This window comes from Micropterus salmoides, unplaced genomic scaffold (genome assembly GCF_014851395.1).
Source record: "Micropterus salmoides isolate LMB-PRFRI ecotype aquatic unplaced genomic scaffold, ASM1485139v1 Ms_hic_scaffold_2, whole genome shotgun sequence".
NCBI classification, from domain to species: domain Eukaryota; kingdom Metazoa; phylum Chordata; class Actinopteri; order Centrarchiformes; family Centrarchidae; genus Micropterus; species Micropterus salmoides.
In genome coordinates this window covers 23732490-23753774 of record NW_024041150.1, presented here as the reverse complement: position 1 = coordinate 23753774, position 21285 = coordinate 23732490, and the positions used below count along the sequence as shown (strand labels likewise).

The 21285-nt window shown below is 39.9% G+C and overlaps 1 protein-coding gene across 2 annotated transcripts in view; it reads right to left on the bottom strand.

The window, feature by feature from the left end:
• Window positions 1-15604: 15604 nt before the first annotated feature.
• Window positions 15605-21285, bottom strand: part of LOC119911855 (phospholipid-transporting ATPase ABCA1-like) — a 172056-nt gene continuing 166375 nt past the window's right edge. For both annotated transcript variants that reach the window (XM_038730823.1, XM_038730824.1), the window contains exon 50: window positions 15605-17348. In XM_038730823.1, coding sequence (XP_038586751.1) covers window positions 17220-17348 — 129 coding nt within the window. In that variant the 3' untranslated portion in view covers window positions 15605-17219. The remainder of the gene's footprint in view (window positions 17349-21285) is intronic.

Genomic DNA, 21285 nt, shown 5'->3' with positions numbered 1-21285 from the left:
CTCAGGAGGGGGAAGCGGGGAATTGTCCAAGCTGTGTACAGTAAGGATGGGACCCTGTTGACCTCAACTGGGGAGGTAATTGGGCGGTGGATGGAACACTTTGAGGAATTCCTAAATCCGACTGACACGCCCTCTCTAGTAGAGGCAGAGTTGGAGGCTGATGGGAGTTTCTCGTCAATTTCCCTGGAGGAAGTCACTGAGGTAGTCAAACAACTCCACAGTGGCAAAGCCCCAGGAATTGATGAGATCCGCCCAGAAATGCTAAAAGCTTTGGGTGTGGAGGGGCTGTCTTGGATGACATGTCTCTTTAACATTGCGTGGAAGTACAGTACCCAAGGAGTGGCAGACTGGGGTGGTGGTTCCCCTGTACAAAAGGGGGACCAGAGAGTGTGTGCCAATTACAGGGCTATCACACTTCTCAGCCTCCCCGTTTAAGTCTACTCCAAGGTGTTGGAACGGAGGGTTCGGCCGATAGTCGAACCTCAGATCGAAGAGGAACAATGCGGTTTTCGTCCTGGTCGTGGAACAACTGACCAGCTCTTTACTCTCACAAGGATCCTGGAGTGGGCTTGGGGGTATGCCCATCCAGTCTACATGTGCTTTGTAGATCTGGAGAAGGCGTATGACCGGGTCCCCCGGGAGATACTGTGGGAGGTGCTGCGGGAGTATGGGGTGAGGGGAGCCCTTCTCAGGGCTATCCAATCCCTGTACATCCAAAGCGAGAGCTGTGTCCAAGTACTCGGCAGTAAGTCTGACTCTTTCCAGGTGAGGGTTGGCCTTCACCAGGGCTGCGCTTTGTCACCAATCCTGTTTGTGATATTCATGGGCAGGATTATCGAGGCGTAGTTGTAGCGAGGAGGGGCTGTGGTTCGGTGGGCTTGGGATCTCGTCACTGCTTTTTGCGGATGACGTGGTCCTGATGGCATCATCGGTCCGTGACCTTCAGCACTCACTGGATCGGTTCGCAGCAGAGTGCGAAGCGGTTGGGATGAGGATTGGCACCTCTAAATCTCTGGCCACGGGTCTCAGCAGGAAACCGGTGGAGTACCAACTCTAGGTAGGGAATGAGTCCTTACCCCTAGTGAAGGAATTCAAGTACCTCGCGGTCTTGTTCACGAGTGACGGGAGACCGGAACAGGAGATTGGCCGGAGAATCGGAGCAGCGGGGGCGGTATTGCACTCGCTTTACTGCACCGTTGTGACGAAAAGAGAGCTGAGCCGTAAGGCTTTTTTTTTTCAGTCCCTTTTCCTCAAAAAAGTAAACTACTGATTTGTTCCTGATTCAAATTAATTAAATCAAACACTTTTCAATCAAACATTTGTTATATTGTTATTGAGAAAAATAATCATTGTTTTATTGCTCAGCCCTGTTGGTACTCTCCATTCACATGGGAGCTTGTGGCTGCATGAAAGGCAACAAGCTTCTACCTGCTCCGTCTCTGCTGACAGAGATTAGCAAACAGGCGAGAATGGGAACAGATGAGCGCCACATAGAGCCCACCGGTACGCAAGAAAAGTCCCGGGACGCCAAAGAGTAAAATGTAGAAGTAACTTACTGGTATTGGTGACTTCAAGCACTGCCTATTATCAAAATTGACACCACTTATCTGTGAAGCCGTAGTCCACCGGTGGATTGCATTTCACAAAAATGGCCTTTTTACGTTGGCAAAGGTCCAGACGATCCAATCCAGTAAAATATTTAGTCCAAAACACATTATTATTTCAACAAATACACACGGACTGCTATTGCGTCGCTTTAGCCTAACTACAGCTAGCATGTAAACAAAAAATGCGTCTACACGTTGACTTTTTAAGTGACACCTTAACTGACCCAATAGAAACTTCCATGCCCCGTTCACGGCCTACAATAGCCAATGAGTGTCCACGTCGCCAGGAAGTTCCAGTTCCATTTCTTTCGGTATACACGACACCAATTGTGCAGAGGAAGACTGGCGCTTCAAACACACATAACAAGTGACAGTTAGAAAAAAGAAAGATTATTTTCCACAGACATATTTATATACTGTCGAATACAAAATCGCCTCGCACCAGAATTCTGGCACAGCGCCAGAGAACTTTAAGCCCTGTATTTTAGCATTGTTGAGATAGACTACAAAAAAACACAACTTGTCGTTGATAGAAGATGTCAGTCATCCACTAGCAGGTTCACTGGGAGGCCACGGAGGGCCGGATAGCATCCCATGTGTATCTTGTGTTGTTCCTAGATTGACAATCAAAATAATTATTATTATAAAAATATTTTTACAGCACATCAAGCCATAAAGTCTAAAATTTCTACCAATGTAATTCTAAAATAATAATATTGATAGCAATAACAAATCCATCCAGCTGCAACTACCTAAAGACAAGTCAAATTTAAACAAACACAGTGACTCAAACAATGGGTGAGAAATAAAAGCTAACTATAACCTTAAACATGACAATAGAAAAGATTTGGAAGCCAGTGCAGTAGAGCTGGACCCAAATATTCAACTATTCCTTCATTGGGTTGGTATTCAGTTTTCAATTTTGGGATGTGGAGATTCGCACCCACAGTTCTGTCCCGCACAACGCTACACACAACACCATCTTGCACCGCCCTTTTCAGTTTCTTTCTTGCTGTATCATACAGCGACAGACACATACAGGCTACAATATTTTATAATCTGTCCGTTTTCAACTGTCATTGTCAGCCATATGTTTTACTGCACAAAAAACACAGCTCGCGTTTTGAACTTTTTTGAACGATTCTGTGGTAACAACCACAAGCGAGCTGCTTGTAGAGAATGCCTACAGTACATCTCTCTCTGTTTGTGTCTCCTACAACTGTCAGTAGACTGTATGGCAACCGATCATGGATGGAGTTGGACTCTTGGACGGATAGAAAAATAAAAAGTCATGCTCAGCACATAAAATCTGAGCGAAATTGAGGATTTTCTGTCTTGGGTTATGTGTTCAGGGCAGCCCAAGAATTAAAAAAAAGCTTGTAAATGGCTTTTAAAGTGATCATGTACTGGAAAAATAAATGCAAATGAGAAATGACAATTGAAAGTAGATGGCTACGTCAAAGGTAATCTTAAACTCACCTGAAGGTCATAAATCCTGAGGATCTCTGCAGGGCCTCAGGCCTTCTGCCTGTACAGGGCAATCAGTTGTGGTGTGTATCGCTCAAGCTCGCAGTAGAATTGGTTGCATAGGTTCAACATTTTTAAAGCGATGAACTCAGCAAACAACTGCAAACACATAAATGTATGCAGATTAATGGTTTCCAACTTGGACCTTGACAGAAAAACATAATGCATCACCTACTAACTAAGCAGGATGGCTGACTATATGGCAAAAAGAATATAGTTTTACCTGAGAAATGGAAAAGGACCACTGCATTGACAAGAAAAGAAAATGCAGGGTCATCCTGCAAATTTCTTTAACCTATTTTAGGTTTTGCTGCATCAAATGAAAGATTATGTGGCTAAGAATTCATTTAGCCAATCCAATATTGTATATAATATCCAATTGTATAATATTTCATCATTTAGCTTCTATCTGAAGCAACATTCCCACACCAACATAGACCCTAACGTTTTTTCTCAACAGTGCCATTTTTGGTCGGAACAGGGTTGAGACAGAATTTCAGTCATGTACTAAATAATTTAAGAAACATAAAGGAGTCGTTTAATCATCTCATCATAACAGCCTTTAACAGAGTCTACCGTGAAAAATGTTTACACTTAATGATGTAATAGATCTACAGATTTCTCGGCTTTTGATCACTGCCAGTGTTACACCACTCAGACAACAGCGGCATCAGTAGTGTAGGAAAATGTTCATTTTTATTTCTTCACTTTGTTCCAATGCCATACTTAGTCCCAAACCATTTAGCTTATGACTAGAATTTACTTTCAGTTCCTTGACAAATGTAAGTAAAATGTTTCTTTAGAAACCAAATACAACACATTTTCTTCTGTTTAAACCCTGTAAATATAGACATTTCTAAGTAACTCCATATTACAACACATTCACATGTAAGTTCTTTTTTCTCCTCTATCTCCCCTGAAATGGACAGTAACCACTCAGTTCAAGAAAACAGTCCATATTACTGTGTCCATTCTTCACAGAACAATCTGCAACAGTCCATATTGAACCTCTTGACAGATAGTCGTTTAACAGTATCCCACGGGCACAAGAGTTGGAAAACCAAATGTGTTCCAAACATTTGTGGGAGTGGCATACTGTATTGTCCATATGCTGGTGCCACTGTACTTACATACAGCGGGTTGGTGTGAAGCCCCACCATACGATGAGTGGGTTGACCTAATGATTCATATGTCAATATTTCTTTAGGCCATCTTTCTCTCTGTGACCTACGCGGCTGTGTGTCGCAGAGTCCTGACTCCTGGTTGCTAGGTAGTTCTGCTGACTGAAAAGTGGGTATAATCTCTTGGGTGTCGTATTCAGTAGTGTCATTGTCCACAAACATTTGCACTGGAGTCTCCATCCTGTACTCCTCTGCTTCAGAGGTGCAATATTTTGGTCTCCAGGCTGGTGGTGGTGTCTCAGCCTATGAGCCCATTGATGTGTCTCCTCAACTGAGCTCTCAGTGTCCTCTGATAATTCCTGTATTTTAATTTCTCTGTCTCTTTTTTTTTTGCTGTGGATTTTGTTCTCTCACTGTGTTTTGGGCTGTTTCCTCCAGTGGTAAAGCATTACATGGCATTAACATATTGCGATGGAGGATTCTGCTTCTCCCTGTTCCACGTTCGGGCTTCACCTCATAAACTGGGCTCTCTTTGCCCTTTTGTGAGACCACCACATGTATCTTCTCTTCCCAATATGAGCGCAGTTTGCCTGGTTCTCCACGTTCTGACATATTCCTCACAAGGACACGGTCACCTGGAGAAAGCACTGAGCTCTGCCTCTTTTGATCATAGTATGTTTTTTCTCTTGTCATCATCTTTGTTATGGTTCTGGATGCAATGTCATAAGCTTCTTTCATTTTGAGCATATTCCTGATATGAATTACATCCTTCCTCTTCATCAATCCCAAAGATCAGGTCAATTGGCAAGCGGGGCTTTCTACCAAAAAGCAAATAGAAAGGAGAGTATCCAGTTGCCTCGCTTGTGGTATAGCTGTAAGCATGTACAACTTTATTCACATAGTCACTCCAATTTCCCTTTTTCTCCTCATCCAAGGTCCACAGCATCGATAAGAAGGTGCGATTGAATCTTTCGGCTGGGTTCCTTTGTGGGTGGTAGGGAGTTGTTTTTGAGTTGGCCACACCAGTGTACTTTTGCAACTGTCTGAATAACTGGTTCTCAAATTCTTTTCCTTGATCATGATGTATTTTAGCAGGGAAGCCAAATTTGAGCACAAAGTCATTACACATTTTCTCTGCTGCTGTTCTCCCTGATTTGTTACAGGTTGGGTAGGCTTGGGCAAACTTAGTGAAGTTGTCAATTATATATATACTCATACCCTCCCCTGCTTTTTTCAAGGTGAAGATAGTCTATACAAACCATTTCAAATGGCGCTGTTGTGGGGACATGGCACATGGGGGCTCTGCTGAGCACTGCAGGCTTTTTCTCGATGTTACACTTACAAACCTGGGTTATAAAAAACTCAATATCCTTTTGCATACCAGGCCAATAAAACCTCTAAAACCCGTTCCACCCCCAAGTGACCCATTTCACAGTGAAGGTACTTGTACACCAGTTCTTTGTACTTGCTTGGCAGCACAATTTGAGTACAGGTTGACGTTCTGCATTTCAACAGCCCCTTTTGTGAAACATACAGTCTTTTCCACTCACGCAACAGTTGCTTAATGTTCACTGCCATATTTCTGACCCTACTGTCTGGTTTTCCTCCAGACCTTTTCAGATGGAGTACACGGGATATGGTAGGGTCCTGCAACTGTGCCTGTAGCAGCTCTTGCTGAGTTATTTGTATGACAGTGTTTGTAGTTACCTCCTGAACGTGTGGGCTGCAGGTAATGGCGGAGATCAGTCCACTGAACTGAATATTGCACCTAGAACTTCAGGGGAGCACTGCTCTGTACACTTGCTCATATAAGAGTCCATACTCACAGGTCTACGGGACAGGAAATCTGCATCTGTGTTTGTTTTTCCTGGACGGTACTTCAGTGTTATGTTGAAGACGGTCAGCTCCAACACCCAGCGATGTCCAGTCGCGTTCAGTTTAGCTGTGCTCAAGACATAAGTGAGAGGATTGTTATCACTGTATACTGTTACAGAGGGAGCGTAAAACAAATCTTCCCTGAATGTAATCGATAGTTTTTTTCTGCTGGTGTCGAAGTTTGTGAGCCGTACCCGATAACTCTGAGTTTGCCTTCCTGCCTCTGGTACAGGACTGCCCCCAGTCCTTGTTCAGAAGCGTTAATATGCAGAATAAATGGATCCTCAAACCTTGGATAAACCATTACAGGTGGGTTAGTCAGAATGTCAACTAGATAGTTCAAAGCTTTCTGATGAGTGTCAGTCCACACTATTTTCTGATGTGGAGGGGGCTGTCCTGCCCTTGCTAACTGACATTTAGACTTCGACTCAGGACTTGAAGTTACATCTGTTGAGAGCAAGTCATACAGGCATTTTGCATGACGAGAGAAATCTTGTACATAACTTCTATAGTACCCCAGGAAACCCAGACGTTTGCGCAGCTCTTTAATGTTTGTAGGGGGGTTTGCTTTTAGAGCTTGCACTGCCACTGTTTCCTTATTGTCCATGCTGTAGCCTTCAGCTGAGATTACTTTTCCCACACAGCGTACCTCATTTTTGAACAGGTCACATTTGTCTGGCCTCAGCTTAATTCCCCACATTTGTTGTCGTTTGAGAACAGATCTCACATCCTCAAATGCTGCGTGAATATTTTACTGTAGACCAAATCATCATCAATCAGCATATCTTGTCTCTAAGACCTTCTAGACTCTCTTCTGCGTTCCCACCAAGTCCATCAAGTATCTCCTGAATGCATGGTATGGGTTGCCTATCTGGGATCGTCTTTTTATTAAGCCCCCTGTAGTCAATACAAAGTCTTAGGGTTCCGTCCTTTTTCCTCACGCAGACCACTGCAGATGCATATGGGGGAGGTGGATTTGCGGTTGAATCCTTTATTTAACAAGTCCTGGATGTGATTCTTTACCTCCTCATACAATGGTTCGAGGTATAGCATTATATGTTTTGGCTACTGGGACCTCATCAGTTAGCTTAATGTCCATTTTCAAGTTTTTGATGTATCCAACTTCCTCTTTGTGCCTGGCAAATGCACTTGATTCCTCCCTGAGCATTTGTTTAACAAGCACTTGTTGCTCACTGGTCAAATGGTCCATATTGACTGGTGGATCCCACAGTTTGTCTCATGGATCACATTGAGAGGGTTCTGTGGTGGGGCAGGGCGCAGTCAGAGTTTTCAACGACTGTCACGTTAACCTGGTGTTCCCCTGTGTACACCGGGCAACAGTCGGCTATTCTCTGCATTCTCCCTATTACCGTTTTGCCTGGCATTGTGATGTCATGGTGTGTGACATTTCTCACATAGATATTTACTTTGCGCAAGGAGCAGGAAATGTTTACCAGCTGACAGCTAATCTTGACTCCCGCATCTAATGAAAGGTTCTCTTCCGACTCAAAGAGCATTTCAGTGTTCACTTTGAGACCTGTTTGGACCGAGCAGGTAATGCACTTAATTTGTCCCCCTGGAACTACAATGGATGTGCGACCTGTTTTGACAGAATAAGTAATATTCTCATCTATAGCTCCCCGAATAAGGCTTAGCAGAGCCTCCGCCTTCCCTGAACCTAGCCTGAGTGAATGTCTTTCACTTGACTGTACTTGGTCCTCTCTCTCTCTCATTAGCTCCTCAATGACATTATAACCTATTATCGGTCTCTGCTCACTAGTACTGGGACTAGTATCTCAGCAGACCTTGTTGTTTTAGCTCTCGGGTCACAGAGACTTAGACTGACCTCAACCCAGCTCTGAAAAGGTATTTCTGAGCTGTTGGCAGAAAAGTCCAGCAGTTCATCCTCACTTAACAAATCACTTATGGGGTTGATTTTTGCATCAGGTAAGTTCTGGGACTTCTATGCCTCACTCATGATGGTCACTTGTGCTCCTGTATCCCACAGGGCTTGAGTCTTGAGTCTGGTGTCTTCATTTTGCACCAGACAAGACACTTTTTGCCTAGCAGCTGTGCCACTTGCTTGCGTTTTTTGTACCAAGGTTGTGTGGGTGGAGGAGTTGGTGTTTATGTTTTCCATTTGGTGATGCCCCCCCCGCCCCCCCCCCGATACGCGTCCCCCCGTCATAACCTCAGCCTGTTTCCCCACGGTTTCTGTCTCTCCCCTAATACTCTGCAACCTTTTGCCCAATGTGTCTCACTGCCACACTTGAAACAATGATTACAGTCAGTTTTGTCTTGCTGACATGCTGTACAACGTCTCTTTGGTCTCTTAAAAGCATTAGCTGGAGCTTTTATTCGATTTTCATCACCAGCTGTTCTCTCACGCTGGACCATTTGTACAAGGGATGCCACTTGGCCTGTGAGCTCCCTGATTGCTGTACTGCTCTCCTCTAGATTTGTGAACAGGGGATTTTCTTTAACCTGTTTGCTAGGCTTTGCTCAAAGTGTGGGTGTTTAAGGGTCTGTTTCATCCCCACTACTCTCTACCAAGTTCAGACTTGCTCTATGAGTGGCTTTGTTAGTTGCTTTAATCTTTTGGGCCCTCTCATTTTCGTTATATTGAGCAATCTGCATCTTTTGCAGAAGCAGCTCATCACTACAGTTCTCATTCTGGAGGTGCACTTGCATCTCTGCTCTTATGTTATCATTTAACAAGTCTGTCATGATAGACTGGGAGCACTGACTATGATCTAACTCTGGCACTTTCAGATGCAAACAGGACTTTTTGACGCAGATCAAGTACTCTGACCAGAAAATCTAGTGCTGTCTCACCTGGTCCCTGGACAGCTTTTGTCAGTTGTTGGTACAATACAGTAGCATCCTTTTTTTTGCGTAGTGGGCTCTTAATATTTGTCTGAGAGTTGCTAGGGTGATGTCTGGTTTCCCCTCTAAGTAGCTCCTCAGTTTCAATCCAGGGTTCACAGCACAAACTACTGCCTCCAAAATTTCCACATCAGGATAGCCCTTTCTTAGACCACTCTCAATCTGGTGTTCCAGACTACTAAAGCTCAAAGTAGCTCTTGAGGTTGACTCACCCACATGTCCGTTTATCCTGAAGTCCTTTCTGAAACCAGTGGAAGAAGCACAGCAGCTGTTGCTAATGGAGTCTCTACCTCTGTGTTGAGTCCCTCTGACCGGCGCTGTGTCGAGGGTCGATTTTTTATTTTTAATGTACTCAGAGTCTCTGCCAGATATTTTTTATTTTAAGACTCGTAGTTCTCTTACAGTCAGTCCAAGCAGTTTCTTTTCTATTTCCAAAAGGAACTCTTCTCGGTGCTGCAACTAAACGGGATGGTGTCATACTAGCTAGACTTCAACTGTTCAACTAACATTACCTCAGTTAGCTTACTCCATCAGTCTACCGCTCTCACACACCGTGTTTACCGCGTTTTCCTTCAGTCTTACGCCGTGAATATATAAATCTCGGTGGGACCTCCAAATTGTTACACCACTCAGACAACAGCGGCATCAGCAGTGTAGGAAAATGTTCATTTTTATTTCTTCACCGGAAGGACTGGCAAAACATACGCCAAACTGCTCTTCAAGCGCCGCCAGGAACACACACTTTTTCTGACCAGGACTACGTCTAACAACAGCGACTTCGTCTTAATGAGACTTTTTGACATATGTCACAGCTTATCCTGCCCCCTACTGGCATTGCAAGGAAACATTATTGAACAAGCATTCCAGTATACTAGGCTATTAACACAACTTGTTACCTTAGAGTAACTGACATGTATTACACACAAAAAAACACATTAACAGGTGCCACACCAATCATTTCTGGAAGAAATCTATGAGAATTTTAAATAGCTAAATATACATATTCATTATAAAATCTCACAGTCATAGCTGGACTAATGCACTTTTCTAAAACAGTACAATATCCCTCCTACGTCTCAAGTCAGGGCTAAAATATCTTCTTTCATGTTAAAATGTCATCCACTGTGAAATGTTGCTGGCTCCAATTCTAGCAGTGTAGTATTTTTTATATCCTCAGTATGTCTGATTAGCAAGCCAGCAATTGACGCAGAAATATGCAAATTGATAACATACCTTGGATAGCTGTAGTGCCACTCAATACTGTGTTTGATTCTGTGAGAGCAAATATAACAAACAATATAAAGATTTCCCATTAGCCAGTCAACAAGAACATCATCAAATGCTGATTTTCTTAAAAAATACAATATTTTATAATTTATCTGACTCACAAATATCAGAGCTGCTTTCACAAGTCAGGCGATTATGGACATGATGAAATTCCTTCAGCAGCACTCTCTACAGTCCTTAATGTTCACACAAAATATGAAGACCAACTTTTGATTAGTTTACAAAATAAAGGCCATGTAAACACTTCTCACAAACATGTGATATGGACAGAGTTTATTGTTGTGATAAATGTATTTAGTCTTTAAGACTTAGTTACCAGTTTATTTGGTACATCTAGCTAAATTTAAAGCAGTTTAATCCAACATTTCTGCAATAAATCCTCCCTTCATAAAAATGATTATGTTCAGTTTTTGTTTCAACTGTATGATCGTTTTGGATCACATGGACCGGTGTTTCTGATATTTTGTCTATATTTATCTCAGTGAGGCCATGCTAAATAAAAGAGACTCAGCTGTTTATAATACAGTACAGACCACAAACTACATCTGCCAAAATGAACAAATAATAATATTAGATTTAAATAAAAACTGAACATTCCTCACCAACTTTCATTACCACAGTGGAAAAATATTCCTTTACAAATACATATTACAGCTAATTACGTAGTTTATCAATATCATCGTCCATCCCGGTGTTTCATTGTTGACATCGTCCGATGCCAATTCTGTAGACATCACTCAACCCTAATTTGAATACATTGATTTACTCTGCATGTAATTTTGTGACTGCATTTCCTTTGCGTTTCTTTTTTTAAGTGGTGATATAGGTTTTAAATTTCATTCATAATGGTCTTAAAAAGTCTTAAATCTGACCAGGTGAAACCTGCAGAAACCCTGATATTGATCCTTTACCTCGTCTACCTGACTTAAAAATTTGCATTGTGTGGGACTTCTTATTTTAAACAATCTTTATTTTCTTATGATTCCATAAAACTATACATTTAAAGCTCCCTTTTATATTATTTAAGTAAAACTGCTGGAATAAAATTATGCATAGTCGCTTTTTCCACATAACAATTTTATTTAGCTCAAGATCATTTAACACCAAAAAATCTCATTAAGAATCGGGAAATGGAGAATGTTCAACATTATTGCAAAAAACAATGAAAACATCAAGCAGTCAATTACTTTAGCTTTATGCAAGATGTGCCTTATTTTGTGTGTTGTAGAAATGATGGAAGATGTGAGAAGATGAGACTAATAAAGAGAACTTGAATTGTAATAATGGAGTTGTATTTGTATTTTTGAAGACTACTATCTGAAAATGAGATTTTATAAATTTTAAGTTTACTAGTAGTAATTTTGTTGAGTGAGTTTCCATTAGTATTTGAGTCTAGCACAATACATTTCCATCAGAGTATAAGTTGTGCACAATTACATTTAAAATCAGTGTTATTCAGTATGCAGAAATGAAAGGTTTTTTAAAAATTAAGGTTTACTCAAAAATATTATTACCACTACTTAAAAAGTTTGAGGTAATCAGCTTCCACAAATATTTTGAGTATTCTGAACTTATTTGGGTTTACAGTGTAGGGAATGAATAGTCCCTACAGTCTACAGTTATTTAGACTTGTAAAAAGTGCAGTGTGGCATCATTCATTTGACCGGTAGCTCTGTGCTGATGCTGTCTCTGCGTCCCTCCCGCTTAGAGACACTTTTGCTCTGTTTGGGACCGTCTCACTGCTCCAGGATGCTTCCCACATGCACATTTAAAGAGGTTACTTCTCCAAACAAAAGACACAACAGAGGAGGGAAGACTAAATCACTCCTACATGTGTGTTGACTCAGCAGGGATGATATTAAATGTGAAAAGTTCATCTACAGGAGGATACATATTTGAAAGCAATATAGAATGCCGGTGAGAATTACTGCATTATATTCCAATATATTTTCAGATTTTAAATTGTCATCTGCCACCTGAATTTTGTGTTTCTTAAACATAAATAAAGATATTTCCACCATTGAGGCAAGAAGAGGCAGAAAAACTCACCAGTGCAGGAAATGAAGTGTTTAACGCTCAAAATTTTCTGGGGGTGGAGCAGAAGAAAGTACAGTTATCAAATACTGGGCACTGTAACCATTATTAATCTCTGTGCCAGTCCATTTTACAACGCAAAAGGCAACAAAATAAGTAAACAAATTATTTTTATGTGATAAGCTATGGTCTCAGTCACAGTAACCGGCTCTGCCCAGTTTGTCATGACTGACAGATGAAGGCTTTGTGATGGTAAGTGGCTAGTAAGTATAAAATGGTTATAAGGAAAAATGTTGTTGTTAAATAAAACCTTTGAACTTTCTGGAGGACATTCCAAAATAAACACTGGAATGAAATCCACAATTACAATAGATAAAATGCATATTTTGTTTGTGTTTATTCACACCATTTGGTATTTAATACAGTCTACCAACATTTTGGGTCTACATATTCCAACAGCAAAACAAAGCATTTCAATATTTTGCGAGTTCAGTCGGATGAATAGACAGAAGTTCAGCACAGTTTAATATAAACCCAAAGACTACGACAAAGAAAAGTAATGAATGAAGTAATGGAAACACAATCACTAAAAAAAAAAATCTAACATTATTTTAAAAATCATTCTAGATGGTCAAAGATACAAGTTCCTCTGAAGTGTCTGTAGTAGTTTGACTGCAGTGAGATGAACAGAGACACTGTATAAATTACTACCTTTTCTAGACAGTATGTAACAAGTACCCCGAAGCAAGAACAGCAAACTCCAGAGTACAAAGAGTGATTACAGCCTGAAAGGGTGGCAGGAGCTTGCTGTAAAGCTCGCCTGTCGAGTAGATCATTGAACCTCCTCTAAGTCCTGTAATCTTCCCATTCTGACTGACAATGCCTTTTATTGTATTCTTGAACTTGACACCGAGACCGGGAAAAGGTTGAGTCACGGGAAAGAATATTGCATGTACAGTGTGAGCAATAAAAATCATATTATCCGTGTGTGTTTGTGAACTTATCATCTAAGAGCACAATTTCACTGATTTTGCAAACGCTAAACTAAGCCAATGCTAAATAATTTGATGATAAAATGGGGATAAACTGCCAGGGATTTAAAATTATTATTATTATTTTTTAAAGAGGAAGCAATAAACAAATGTTACTCCAATGAAACTGGTGCAACAATGAATTCCTTGCAATATAAAAATAGTCTTTTATGTGTTGTTACCTGTGTTCCTGGGTGTAATTTTGCACTCGCTATCATTTCATGCAAACTAATAATGCTTACGACTGCATGGAAAGTGGGCATTTTCTTTTAGTGGTTGGTATGTTGGAGGAGGACAATTAAATGAAAATGTAATGAAAGGCCTCTAATAGCTTAGTCTACATGGGGAAAAAAATTACGTGGCTCTGCACATATAAGATATGTATTGAGGACTCAATAGCTCGAACAAATTAACAGCCTGCATGCTGAGTCCTGCACACCAAACTCTCCTGATCTGTAATGTAACCTCTGCTCATAAACCTACCAAGTATTACACTGGGACGGAAAGTGCAAGGGAATAATGGCGGAATGTGACAAGTAATCTCACCTTAAGACTCGAGTTTTATCGCCTCTGTGAAGTTCCCATCTGACTGATTGCCTCTGGCAGCGTGCCCCAGAGCTCGGCGTTCTAATGAGTAAAGAAAGACGGGAGGTGTGACACAAGCAGAAAGACCCAACATTAACTCAAAATACTCAAGTTAAAGCAAGATTTTAACAAGATTAAGATTTATTACTGTATGTGGGGAATGTGAGGAACTATAAAGGTCATATTAGAGCTATTAAGGCAAAACACTGCAGGTAAATAGGGTAAACAAATCTAACTAATAGATATCACCTGACATTAAGATATATATATTTTTGAATTACAGGTTTTCTGAAATATTGTGTTTAAATATGCAAATGAGGCAGTATCTAATGAAAAATATGCTATTTCAAGAACTGAAATCTGAATACTAGATTAAGTCGGGTTTAAAATTTATGTTTTATTTTGTTGACAAATTATACTAAAATGTTTTTACAGAGGGGATTTTGAAAATCTCTATTATTTATTAAATCAAAAAATACTGTCAAGAGGCATAAAAAAACAATTTTCGACCTGTTTTTGGAGAGTTTTTGGGGAGTTTTCAGGCTAAGAATGATATATGAGCAAACCCATCTGGAAAAACCTTCAGCATAAAGTCAGAAATACGACTGGAATGTTTGGTGTATAACTGAAGTGGGGATTTTAGGGTCAGAGTAGGAGGAAAAAGTCATTTTTCAAGTACTCACCTGTGATTTTCTCATTCTTACAGGCAGGTAATAGACCCACATCTTTACTAAGATAATCTTAAACAAAATTAATTAAATTGCACATACATTATAGCCTATTGCATATGTTAATTAAGTGTATTTATATCACACAATTATTCTATTTATTCCATTCAGAATGGAGATTACTTACATGTACATACATCTAAATAAACTAATCAAACCATGGCTGCAAGTCATCAGGGATCTTTTCTTTCAATTCATCAGTTTGTTTGTATAGTCAATAAAGTGTCATAATAACACTAAAATGTCCATCTAACTTTTCTGGACTAACTAATAGATGTCCCCTTGTAGACTGGGAGTATTGTCTGCAGGATTAGAGACAACACAGATGTTTCTGTGGGCCAAGATGATACACAGCGAAAACTACAAACCGGTTGGAGTTGGCATAAACTTACTGAGGATTGCATCTGAGAGAGAAAACATAATATAAAAAATATAGCAATCCATATACCTCATATCATTTAGACTGAGAGCAGACACTTAAACAGATCAGCCACGGTCCGATTGTCTGATCTAGAAAAAGGCAAAAACAGGAAATGTGGTAGAGGACAGACTGTTCCAAAACGAGCCACGTATTTTGTGATATTGCAATGAATGTGAATGAATGTGTGATCGTTTGACATGAGAATGAATGTACTCTCAGGCATCTGGCAGACAAAATGTCTCTTCCCCTTTGAGAAGGAGCGACTCCACTAAATGGGAAATAAAATGTCTTACCCAATCCCTAGCAGTCTGTATTCTGGCATCCCATGGTCTCAGTTTAAGGATGGACGCACGAGAGACTCAACAAATGTGAGCCTGCATCTGAAAGCTACACTCAAAGTGAAAGACAGGAAGGAGTGAAAAGAAGGACAATAAAACAAACTGGGACCCAATTAATCAGCTGACAAATAAAGCAATGTGCAAAAATTAAAGTCAGAGAGGCATTACAATTTGTGTAAATGTTTATTAATCTGTCTTGACATGAATCAATATTCAGTGCAAATATTTGTCATTATTCTATTCAGCGGGCATTATAGTAATGTGAGGACTTAGCACAGCATACAAATTATGTCAAGCTCTCAAGGTAAACCAGACCGCCCGTGAGTGGTGAATTGAAGAAGTATTTACATTCTGAAGTAAGTGCCAAGTAATGTAAGCTGCATAAGCAAAATGCATTGGGAAAATAACAAGACTTTAGTATGAATAACGCTTTCCCTGCAGATTCCTGAGTCAAAATTGCACATATAACATTAAAAAACAGCTGTGTTGTGTAATTAACAGAAAAGCCATTTTACAGTTTAAAAACTTTACATTTTTGTTATTAGAAATAAGGCATGCTGCTATCCAGTGTCAATGTTGATTGATAAGGGCTGTCAATGGGTGTTTAAAAGGCACATTGTGACACAATATATTCACTTTAACCTTGGAGCTCTGTGCATGAGACGGAGTGCTGTATTCTATCATAGTGCCACTAAATGTCTAGAGGTCATAGACAAACACACCAGCGCCAATACCAGCAAGCAGTCCATTAAAAAATCTCCTTCATCTAGATTCATTAGTAATTGTTGAGAGGTATTTCTGATATGTCTCCGGTTATATTCATGATACAAACAGACAGCAATGCCTCGAATGTCGTGGCTGGTGCACGCATGGGACGTGCTGTCTTTCTTGCAGACATGTTTGACAGCTGGTTGACTCTGACTCTGCATTGTCCCACTGCCATAAACCTCAGTGTCGTTCATTAAACACCATCTACAGCTCACTGGAGGCTCATTCAGACATTCAGAGTCAACACATCTGACAGAGTTGTTGTTATTAATTTTAATATCACAGGTAATCATCAAGCGCCTGTCGGCGAATCACAGTGTGAGGTTGGAAACAACTATGGATAAATGCCTTTTATGATTTGTGTTGACAAATATTCCTAGATTAGTCGCTTCTGAGTATTCTTTGATATGTCTATAAATGTCAATAGGTGATTCAACTATTAATCAGTATGGAGCTCGATATTTGACCTGCTCACCCACTGAAACACATCAGGGCCGCATCTACTCTTTTATATAGTTGTACCATGCAAAATATCATTAATTTTGTGAAGATGTAAATGTAAAGAAATATAATTAAATTTGAAGTTCATTCCTGAGATATCCTAAATACAGTGCAATGTATGATGCTTTCAGAGGATCATTCAGTCCTCCTGAGGTATAGAAAGGTCAGCAGTACACTCAAAACAAAATCAAACTGTGTTAGTTGCACACTGCATTGTGTCAGTTGTTGAACATAAACATTTCTGAAACAACCTTTTTAGCTATTTGAGAAAATAAAATATTTCTTTTAGACTTAAGAAAATACAGTTCTTAGACAGAAATAACATTTAATTTTAAGTTAAAGACATTTATAGTTTAACATGTTTTGGATTAGTTATGTTATAGATGGTTAAGCATGGGTAGAAATAGTTATGGAAGCCACCATAAATAATAAAATGTCACTGTTGACCAGTTCCAGGCATTAGTACGCTCGGTCTCTAAACAAGGCTGTGCAAAAGTGACAAGTTTGGTGTTACACCTTCTCTGCTTCTTGGGAGGTCTTAACAGACTCGAATGGCAGCTCATCTGAAGTGTCCACTGGGTTGTCATGGGCCTCGAGGTCCTTCTCCCCATGCTGGTGCTTTGCAAAGTTTACAAAGACCTGGAATTTCAATGAGGAAAAGAAGGCACTTAAAGGCAAATTCAAGATAAATAAAACGTATAATACACACATAACTGAAGGGCCTGACGACATTTCTCTACCCGTCTCATTTTTGCTCTCCCTCGCCCTCTGCCTCTAAAACAAACAGAACTAGTAGTACAGACGACGGGGTGCATGTGAATGAGTAGCCAGACAAGGGCTGTGAAGCATCAAGTAAGCGTCTAGGCTCACACAGTGAATGTCAGTTTGACATCTTTGACCAGCTGAGAAAGAGAATAAAACAATCATTCTTCTCTCTGTGATGCCCATTTAATGTCAGAGGAAATCAATCCTATGGCGTTCATAAAAAAGCTGTGTGTATTTCATTGTGCTGTAAACATCACTGTAGTCTAGGATTTTTATTCTCTTAGCATTAGCTGTCTGTTGTGGTAAAGCTTCACGCAGGGATTTTTACTCAACAGGAAAAAAAGAACAAAGAGGATCATATAAAATGATAAGAGCATTGCTTTTTCATTAAAAGAATTTCAGTGGCTGTGTGAATATAAAAGGGTATGTGAATTACTAGATTGTATTTAAAATCTCAATGGGGGGGAAAAAAAAGACATAAAAGATCTCTCAGACCAATTCCATCACAGAAACTACGACTCCCTATGAATTAAATCACTCTTCACAGCTACACACTCGCCAGTAAATGAAATGGGACAGAGCATAAACGAACAGAAATAAACAATAGTATCCTTTTGGGCTTTTGTTTTTGAGAAGCTCAGATAATGAAGACTGGGTAATAAAGACCTATCCTGTCAGCCTTTGAAGCCTCTGTTTTTAATTAGCCAATTTATATAATCAGTACCCTTATAATTTAATGTTAATGATAAAGAGAAAAAGTCTTATTAACACTGGTAAATGCAATTTTTTGAACAAAGGACGGGGTTTGCCAATTACTCTGATGTGTTAACGGTGTAATATCTTTGTCTTTGGTGGTGAAAATGTGGAACAGGGGGCATAGCCATTGCTCATGGAATAGGCTATGGTCATTTACTATATACACTGAAACCTTTAATAAATAGCAAACACCTATTTGTTTTCAGATCAATCCCACTCTCATATCTGTACATTACGTAACAATTAGCTTACCGTAGCTCCCTGTAAAGGGTCTTCAGATGCTTATAAATAAAATTAATAAAATACCCCCCACAAATTTGTTTTTACATTTCTATTTGTTGTTGTTTGTATTCATACAAAATTTAAAGACGTTTTAGAGGTGCTGCTAGGCAGTTTTGTTTTCTTTGTTTGTTTTTTACCTTTGAGCAGAACCGGGCTAGCAGTTTACCCCTGTCTTTTTGCTAAGCTAGGCGAATTGCCTCCTGGCTCTAACTCAGTACTTAACACACAGACCAGAGAATGATGTCGATCTTCTCATCCACAAGAAAGTGATAGCATATTTGCTAAAATGTCGAACCATTCCTTTAATATGGAACCATATGATTTCAACCATATGAACAAAAATGTAATGTACTTTTTAGTGCATGGGTGTAAGTGTAACTATGTTAAGTACTGATCATCAGACATAAAGTCCTACTCTCAACCTTGATTTCATGGTTCTAGTCCCTTCAGAATACCTATAGTATTATTACAGCTGATATTTCCTAAATGTTTTCTGAGCACAGAAAAACTGTGCTTCAAAGTCACTCTTAGAAGCAGCCCAGTACAAACACTATATGTGTATCAGACCAGCTGAAGCAGTTCGGGGTTAAATGCCTTGCTCAAGGGCAGGTTGGCAGTAGTAATGCGTGGTGGCAAATTCTGCTCTTTTACTATTTGAACCTGGTTTTAACTAAGGAGTCGAACAACAGTTTAAACTCGGGATTTCATGCAATCTAATTGCCATGGTTCTAGAGAGAAATTCTAATTATACAAGAGCGGATTATGGTCCTTTGTTCACTCCAAGGTAGAACAGGCTTTTGCCACTTCACATATTGTAAAGCATAAGCAACAACTCTTATCCCACCAACACTGCTTGTTCAAACTATGATTTTATTGGAATATGGTCCCTACACATGTAAAGCTTCCTGACCTCAAAGTTCATGGAGCTGGTGGCTAGTTGGGTGTAAAAAAGCAAAACAGCAGACTACCTTGTAACGGAGAAGCAAGCTATGTCTGCAGAACGCCCGAGGCTAAAGTACGCTTCTGTGTGTGTGTGATTTCCAACCATCAGCAATGTGTATCAAGGTCACATTTGTCAAGGCATCTTATCGGGGCAGAATGAGTAAGAGTAAAAGAATGACAGTAGCAACAAATACACCCTCCATCCATTTTTCGGCCTCTGACCCTGCCACTGGCTGATATTGGCTTGATGTGCTGAGGCATGCACAGCATTTCATATTCATAGTCAAGGCTATATAGTTTTGCAATAGAATTTGTAAGTACTGTGTGAATTTAACTTTCGGCAAGGAGATAAGTGCTTCAATGGTGCGGTTTAAAGCATTTCTGACTGAGATGACCATGGTAAATTCATCCCCTGCTTTGTGATGTGACTTTGCTATAATGCACACTTTCTGTATTTAGCCAACCATCCATTCATGACCTAATCGTCATGCACCAGTGCTGTTGAGTGGCATTTTCTTAATAACAGATGGATACAGACATTAATTACATTACAGGAGATACATTTGGGTGTTTGTTTGATGCCCGTTGAGGCAGAACAGAGGAGGGGTAGGACGTGAATCACCCAATTAACCTCTCCTGTAGATCAAACTGAGTCCTTGCAGAATGTAAAATGGCTATTTTTATATACATGTGATCCACATGTCCATGCTTTGCCATGCTACTTGAAATGTTCTTTAGTGGTGGAAGAGTTTGCTTTAGTCTAAACTAGAATGCATGTGGTTAAAAGCTTTTATAAATCATTAAAGCATTAATATACATTCACATAGGCTTGTAAGCATCTTCACACATTATCATCATACCTATAATTGATATTTTTATAACTTATTTTTATTTATTACCTAGAAAATATATTATTTAGACATCTATAATAGGCCCGCGACCCTGTACGCAGGATAAGCGGTTGACGATGGATGGATGGATCTATAGTAGGGCTGCGTCTAACATTTACTATAGTTAACAGGCAATAGGATGGACTGTAAATTACCAATAGTCACATTGTGTGAAAGCATGTTAGCTTCTGACAGGGGAAGGAATTCAATCAGGACTATTCTCTAGCCAGAAAAGCAAAATACATGAAATTAAATAACATTTGGGCTGAACATAAGAATGCAGGAAAGTGCAAGTGATAATTAAGACTACATATATTCTGAAACAAAAAGACCACCTGCTTCAGAGCGTGCAGTAGTGACAAGGTTGAATGTGGACCATTGTCTACACACAAATGACCAAATACTTCACATTCCTGCCACACAGTCTGCTTCTAAAGACAGAAAGTCACATTTTTCTTTCAAATGCGCTATATGCTCTTCACCGTCTTGGCCATCAGGGTTAGCTCCTGAGCTCCAGTCTGTGTGGATCAATATTAATTGTAGTGCAAGCCAGTTGTTACACTATAGGTCAAGGCATTTCTCTATAAATCACCAGCTGAAAGGTGACAGTCTGGGTCTCCACAGGTTCTCCAGTCCTCCCCTCTGTGTTTTAATACTATGACCTCCTGGTTCAAGTATGATTTATTTACTGCCTCTGATCTGGTAAATATTGACCAGTGTAGAATGTGGGGCGAGATGACGAAAAAGTTAAAACAGACATTACGCAAGGTTAGAGGTAGTAGTGTTGCTGAAAACCAATGAAATGAAGTGGAAATAGGAATCTGATTGTAACCCACACTCACTTAAAGTATTTAACTTTATTTCATAAATTCCTTTCCTGTCATAGTGGTAGGCTAATTGCCCCCTAAAGGGCATATTTCACTTAAATAATGCTGCAAAAG